Raw genomic sequence first — 6,000 nt, 5'->3', positions numbered from 1 at the left:
TGTGGCCGCTCTCTCTCTCTCTCTCTCTCTCTCTCTCTCTCTCTCTCTCTCTCTCTCTCTCTCTCTCTCTCTCTCTCTCTCTCTCTCTCTCTCTCTCAAATAGACGCTAAAACACAAACATGTACACACACACACACACACACTCACTCACATCGCACCACATACGCATGCACGTACGCACACACACACACACACACGCACGCACTCGTACGAATAGTCATTGGACGAAAATGGAAAACTTTCATTCTCGCTCTGATGGTAATGACTGAACAGCTCGTATCGATGATCATATGAATGTATTTTTATACGACCTTTGATTCTTGCTTTTTGGAAATATAGCATTTATATTCACTTTTAACAAATGTCTGGAATTCTGAATGTAATGAATGTTTGGTGTCAGCAATGATCCTCTTTGCTGCTTTTACAATATTAGTATATCTTTTTAATCTGAGTGAAAAAGTGGAATGATTTATTAATAACCTGAACAGTTTTCGCTATCACTCTACGATATTTAAAGTTTTAATCGTTGCCTCTCAGAAAGTTTCCGTCATACATGTATTTCAACTGTCTATCTTATGCAGTTGCGAACGCTGTAAAACCTCTACTAAAACTAAACTAAACGACTGTCTATTTAGAATTACTTAAATTTGTCTGGAAAAAATAACATGGGCTTAGATTAGCCCTTTTGACAACTCTGTCGACATTTTCTTTCAAAGACAGCTTATTACTTGTATACATACTGAAATGGTCCGTAAGTATCGTGTGTGCCTGTTTGACAGTTACTTCTAAGGCTTGTGCGTTATGGACAAAACCATCTAAAATCAAATATCTCTTTGGTTTTGCTCACATTTTACTTTCAGAAAGTTGTCTCCTCATCTATTTGAACACTCGAATTTACTTTTTTATCGCTGGGTATCTCATTCTAAAAGTACCTTTTCTTGAGTCACAGTGATACGCTTTTCAGTTTGAAGTAACTTCTTTCGTAGCAAATATAGTGGCCAATTGTACATCCACTCCTTTTTAAAAAATTATTTTTCTTTGCATATACAGTACTGTAAGGGTCTAAAGTATCCTCATGTTTGTGCTCAATCCTCAGTTCTCCAGCTCGAGTACCCTGACGTTTTTATTTCCCTTCCTTCCTGAAATGATCATGGTGAGATTTTTGTGTGTGTGATAGAAGTAGGCTACAATAAATTTACAGTTGAACCTGCTCTTTAGGGCATATCTGTCCGTGACAATCACCAGTACAAATGTACAAACAACCACTTACCACTCTCTAGAAAACTATAGGCAAAACTTTAAACTTCTGAATTCTTGCCTTTGTTAACAATGAGAAACTGTCATAACAAACATTGGGCTCAGTTCACGAGTATGATACCCTTTTCGTAGAGAGTACAACAGAAAAGCAATCGAAGCCCAGGCCATTTTACTTTTTTAGATTTTTTTTTTCTGAACCTCTGTAGCGTTGGTGGTCAAACTGTCAGACAGTTTGGCTCACAATGGACAGATTATGTGTTTGAACCCCATTAGGGGTCCGACGTTGTACCTTTGAGAAAGGCTCTTTACTCAAAATTCTCTTCTTTTCACCCAGGTGGAAATGGTACCTGCTATGGACAGCAAAAGATCTTGTCAGAGTTTGTTAATTTGATCACCTAATCTATTGGCTGCCTTGCACTTTTCTGATTCCAAGGAAGTTGAGAATGTTTCTGGGTGGTCTATAGCCTGCTGCGGTAATAATAACAATTATAAGGCTCATTGGGCTTGCTTTTGAAGGGGATATGCGCAATACTATTTGTTATGATTAACCTTAAACGTATATTTCTCGTTCAAATAGTCACTGACTCATGCCACTGCTTGAAAACTGAAACAATGCGTTATAAAATCGGTTCACATATATATAAATATATATATATGAACATAAACAAGAACATTGTGCATGTAGCTTGGATTCTTGATTTCTTAACCAATCGACTTCATTATATAAAATTAAATGGTGTAAAATCCGACCTAATATTCACAAACGCCGACGTGCCCTAAGGTTGTGTAATCTCCCCTGTCTTGTTTACGCTCTACACCAATGACTGTACTTTTGATAACAAAAACATCAAACTAATAAAATTTGCGGATGCTTCCACTCTACAAGGCCTTATGACAACAAATGAGAATGAATACAGGGACGGCTAATGTATTTACACATTGTTGTGAGAACCACTTCTCTTTACTACATGTAAAAATGAAAAAGGAATTAATAAGGGACTTTAGTTAAAAGACTAATTGCAAACACTATTTATTAAAGATGAGAAGGTGGAGGTGGTAAGCCCTTACAAGTAAACTCGCCCAAAAAAGTCAGGGAACAACTTGTGTTTTCACCTGTCAAATTTAAAGTTCAATATCTCACAAACCCGTTAAGATCAGTCAACCAAACTTGGCACACGCACTGACAACTAGACACAGTTTGCCTGTACAGCAAATTTGCCTGCACCAGTTTCACAGAGACGGCCCAGGGCATTCTGAAACACAGCCAAAAAGCATGAAAAATGGGCTAAATTTCTCTACTTCAGCAACATTGGCATAGGGACTGTTAGCTAAAAATAAGCTTGGCACGTGATAAACAGATGTCTTAGCTGTGATAATTGCTCACTTATAACCCTTTATAAGTCAGAGTTTTTCGGCCATGTTTCATTACAACACGATAGTCCAACTACGCTCACTGCCTGACGTCCACAGAGGACGAGCCCTTGCCTGGCTCCAAGATGGCTCCACGTTCCCAGTCGTTGCACATCGACTTGGGGTGTCCACATCAGTCATATACAGGCTGCTAGAACTATGGTGAGCAACCGGAAGGGTCCAGGACAGGCCTCGACCCATTGCCGCCCCGTTTGACCAACGGCAGCATCCACCTGTTCATCGTCAGACAGGTCGTGACGTCACGAACCACTACTGCAAACGGCATCAGGGACCAGCTACGGTGGACAGCAAATGTCCACGAGAGCGAGGAGATGGTAAGGAACCGTATTCGTAGAACCAGGTTCGCTTCTCGTGTCCTTGACAAGCACCCAAGGCTCACGCGCTCAACAAAGCAGCTCGCCGGATGTGTTCTGCTCGCCATTCACAGTGGACACGACGTCAGTGGGACCAGGTGGTCTTCTCGGACGAATCCAGATTCAACTTGCTGCGAGCCCACGTCTGGAGGCGCCGAGGAACGCTGTTCCACCCTGAGTGCATCCAGCAGGTGGCGCCCAACGGTGGAGGGTCCGTTCTGGTGTAGGGAGGCTTCTCAGCTCACCACAAGACCCCCTGTACCATATACAGGGCAATTTGACCGCGGCAAGGTACAGGGAGGAAATCCTGCGTCCCCTTGTTGTTCCTCTCCTGCAGCAGATTGGACCCTAGGCTGTACTGCAGCACGAAAACGCTGCGCCACATCGCGCACGCATCGTGGGGGACTTCCTGCAGCAGCGAGCTGTCACTCGCATGGACTGACTAGCTTATAGTCCGGATTTGAACCCAATAGAGAACATTTGGGATCACATTGACCGGTGGAGAAGGGACAACCACCCTCCTGTACAAAACCTTCAACAACTCTTGGGCTGCCTCGTCCAGGAGTGGCAGAACCTACCGCAACAAGTTCTCCGAATGCATGTCCTGTCCATGCTTTGACGCTGTGCCGAGTGTTTGGTCAAACGGGGTGGCTACACCCACTATTGACAATATTAAAGAAGAACTATGGCTGTTCAGACTTTTGAAATCCTACCAGTGTGATTTAAACTCATTTTACATTAATTTTTGGATGTTGTTGAAATCTGAAATTGTACACACTTAATCTAGAGAGTCGAAAGCATCTTTTTCGAAGAAATGAATAAATTCGGTTCCACTCTTCAGTTATCTTTCTTTGAATTTTTGTTCCTTAACTTTTTTGTGCGAGTTTAGCTTGGTGTAACAATCAATAACAAACTTGACTGTCATTCCTACGCTGCTCTTGTGCATAAAAAAGTAAATCAAAGAATGTTTCTTTTATAAGGAAATTAAAAAGTTTCCTTTTATACCATTCTATGGTTGAAAGTGTGATATTATTTCATATTTGCTGCTGGGGTGGGAATTGTAAGGTGAAAGATAAAGAAAAATTTGACAGAACCATTAAGAAAGCCAGCAAGATCTCTGGATATGATTTTAATAGAATGGATGCAATATTAAAAAGATAAAAAGCATTATAAACGACCCCTTTCTTCGAAAATTTTAAGATCACGCAGCGGCAGATATGTACCTCCAAAAACAAAGAAAGAGAGAAGTTTTTACCATCTAGCATAAGGCTTTTGTCAGAATGAGCATAGATGTGTGTTGCTCTTTTGAGTATGTATCTATTATATATATAACTCCAAAGGTTTTGTAATGAAATTCCTTCATGTGGTTGAATGATGCATCTGATGTGAATATACATTTTGTCAGCTGTACTTCTCTTTTCATATTGAATTTTAGTTAGAGCAATATAAAATTAAAATTTTTTATGTATAACTGCATGTGTTTTTACGGTAGTGTACAGCCAAGAATTCCCTCTGGGATAATAAAGTATAATTTAAAGTATCTTATCTTTAAAAAAAAAAAATTTGTTTGATATTTATATATATTTATATATGTTACAGTCAAACCCAGAAACTAGTCATTCTCAGGAAATGCCTGAAAATTCAGTCATTCCCAAGTAATTCCTGCTTTGATCGGGCATTTCCAGGAATGCCTAGAAATTTTAGACACTCTTGGAGAATGACTGAAAATGAAAGCCTCAGATTTCCAGCTTTGCCTGGTTGTTATTTTGACCTCTAGGCAAACCATTTGACTATCACTCAGTGTTATTTGCATTGTGACAGTTATGGTTTGAATGCGGTGTTGATTTAACTGTGTTGAGCGAAAGTGAGGAGTAGCGAAAGTTACAAACCTGTAACCTGTCATTAGATATTCACTTTATAGTTAAGCTTGAATATGGCTGAAAATCCTTGTGAAGAAACTTTTACAAGAAGGCTTTTTGAAAAGTATGAAATTACCTATTACCCAAGACAAAATATCAGGAAATTATACATCAGTTGCTGACGACTTTGGGTGTAGCCAGAAAAACAGCTCGACAGTACAAGCTTCAAGCCAGGTCAGTTTTACCTATTGTTTTTAACTGTCTGTGTGTCTGTCTTTCTGTCTGCCTGCCTGTGTGTGTATCTGTCTGTCTGTCTCTCTTATTCAATGCCGCCGTCAAACGATCACCTTACCAAGCGCTGCTGGGTACTGAACCAAGGGTGGGCCTCAACATCTATACCAACGAAAATGCTAGGCCAGTTTCAGTCAGGGGATGTTTTAAGAGCCTTTGCCCAGCAAACAGCTCTAGCAGCTCGTTCTCATGTCGACGAAATCACTGACGTTGCTGCTCATCTTGTCGACGAAATCACCGACGTTGTCCAAGTCACATAATTTGCTGCTGCTAACGGGCTAGCCACAAACCTGAATTATCCTCGTGTCGACCAAGTTGATGGCATTCACACTGTTGAAAACGTGGCACTTCTTGATGCCAGACAGGCTCAAATACACTTTCATGGAGAGCAGAGTAGGAAATTCCAGATGGAACAAGCAGAACGGATGGTAAAAAGAAGTAGAATAGAACTCGCCCCAGGCCAGAAAGGTGACAATGTTGCCATTCCCATTCCTCTTGTTGATCGGGGCCGTGGCGACCCACGAAACATTCTGACTGTTGTTTTGGACAAAAATGACAACAATAACTACACGCTGGCTACCAAACATGGAATCTTAAAAGGGGCAAACAGCAGGAACGAATTTGAACTTTGCCCTGGAAAATTACTTCTGATGAGTGATGTTAACTGCACCACACAAGTCAGTTTAAGAGAAGCGGTTGTATTTGGCTCTCAGTGTGGCGGTCAAGGTTACATTAAATGTAACTGTTCAGGGTCAAAGAAATGTCAAACAAACAGATGCAAATGCTTCAAAGCAAAGCTCAAATGTAAT

The 6,000-nt window shown here is 40.7% G+C and overlaps 1 protein-coding gene across 3 annotated transcripts in view; it reads left to right on the top strand.

The window, feature by feature from the left end:
- LOC101846752 overlaps positions 1 to 6,000 on the top strand; it is a 76,153-nt gene that overhangs the window by 48,331 nt on the left and 21,822 nt on the right. For all 3 annotated transcript variants that reach the window (XM_013085685.2, XM_005103927.3, XM_035971213.1), the window contains one exon: positions 1,097 to 1,153. In XM_013085685.2, the coding sequence (XP_012941139.1) occupies positions 1,097 to 1,153 (57 nt within the window). The remainder of the gene's footprint in view (positions 1 to 1,096; positions 1,154 to 6,000) is intronic.

This window comes from Aplysia californica, unplaced genomic scaffold (assembly GCF_000002075.1).
Source record: "Aplysia californica isolate F4 #8 unplaced genomic scaffold, AplCal3.0 scaffold00397, whole genome shotgun sequence".
In the NCBI taxonomy this organism is placed as follows: Eukaryota; Metazoa; Mollusca; class Gastropoda; order Aplysiida; family Aplysiidae; genus Aplysia; species Aplysia californica.
This window is presented reverse-complemented; position numbering and strand designations above follow the sequence as displayed.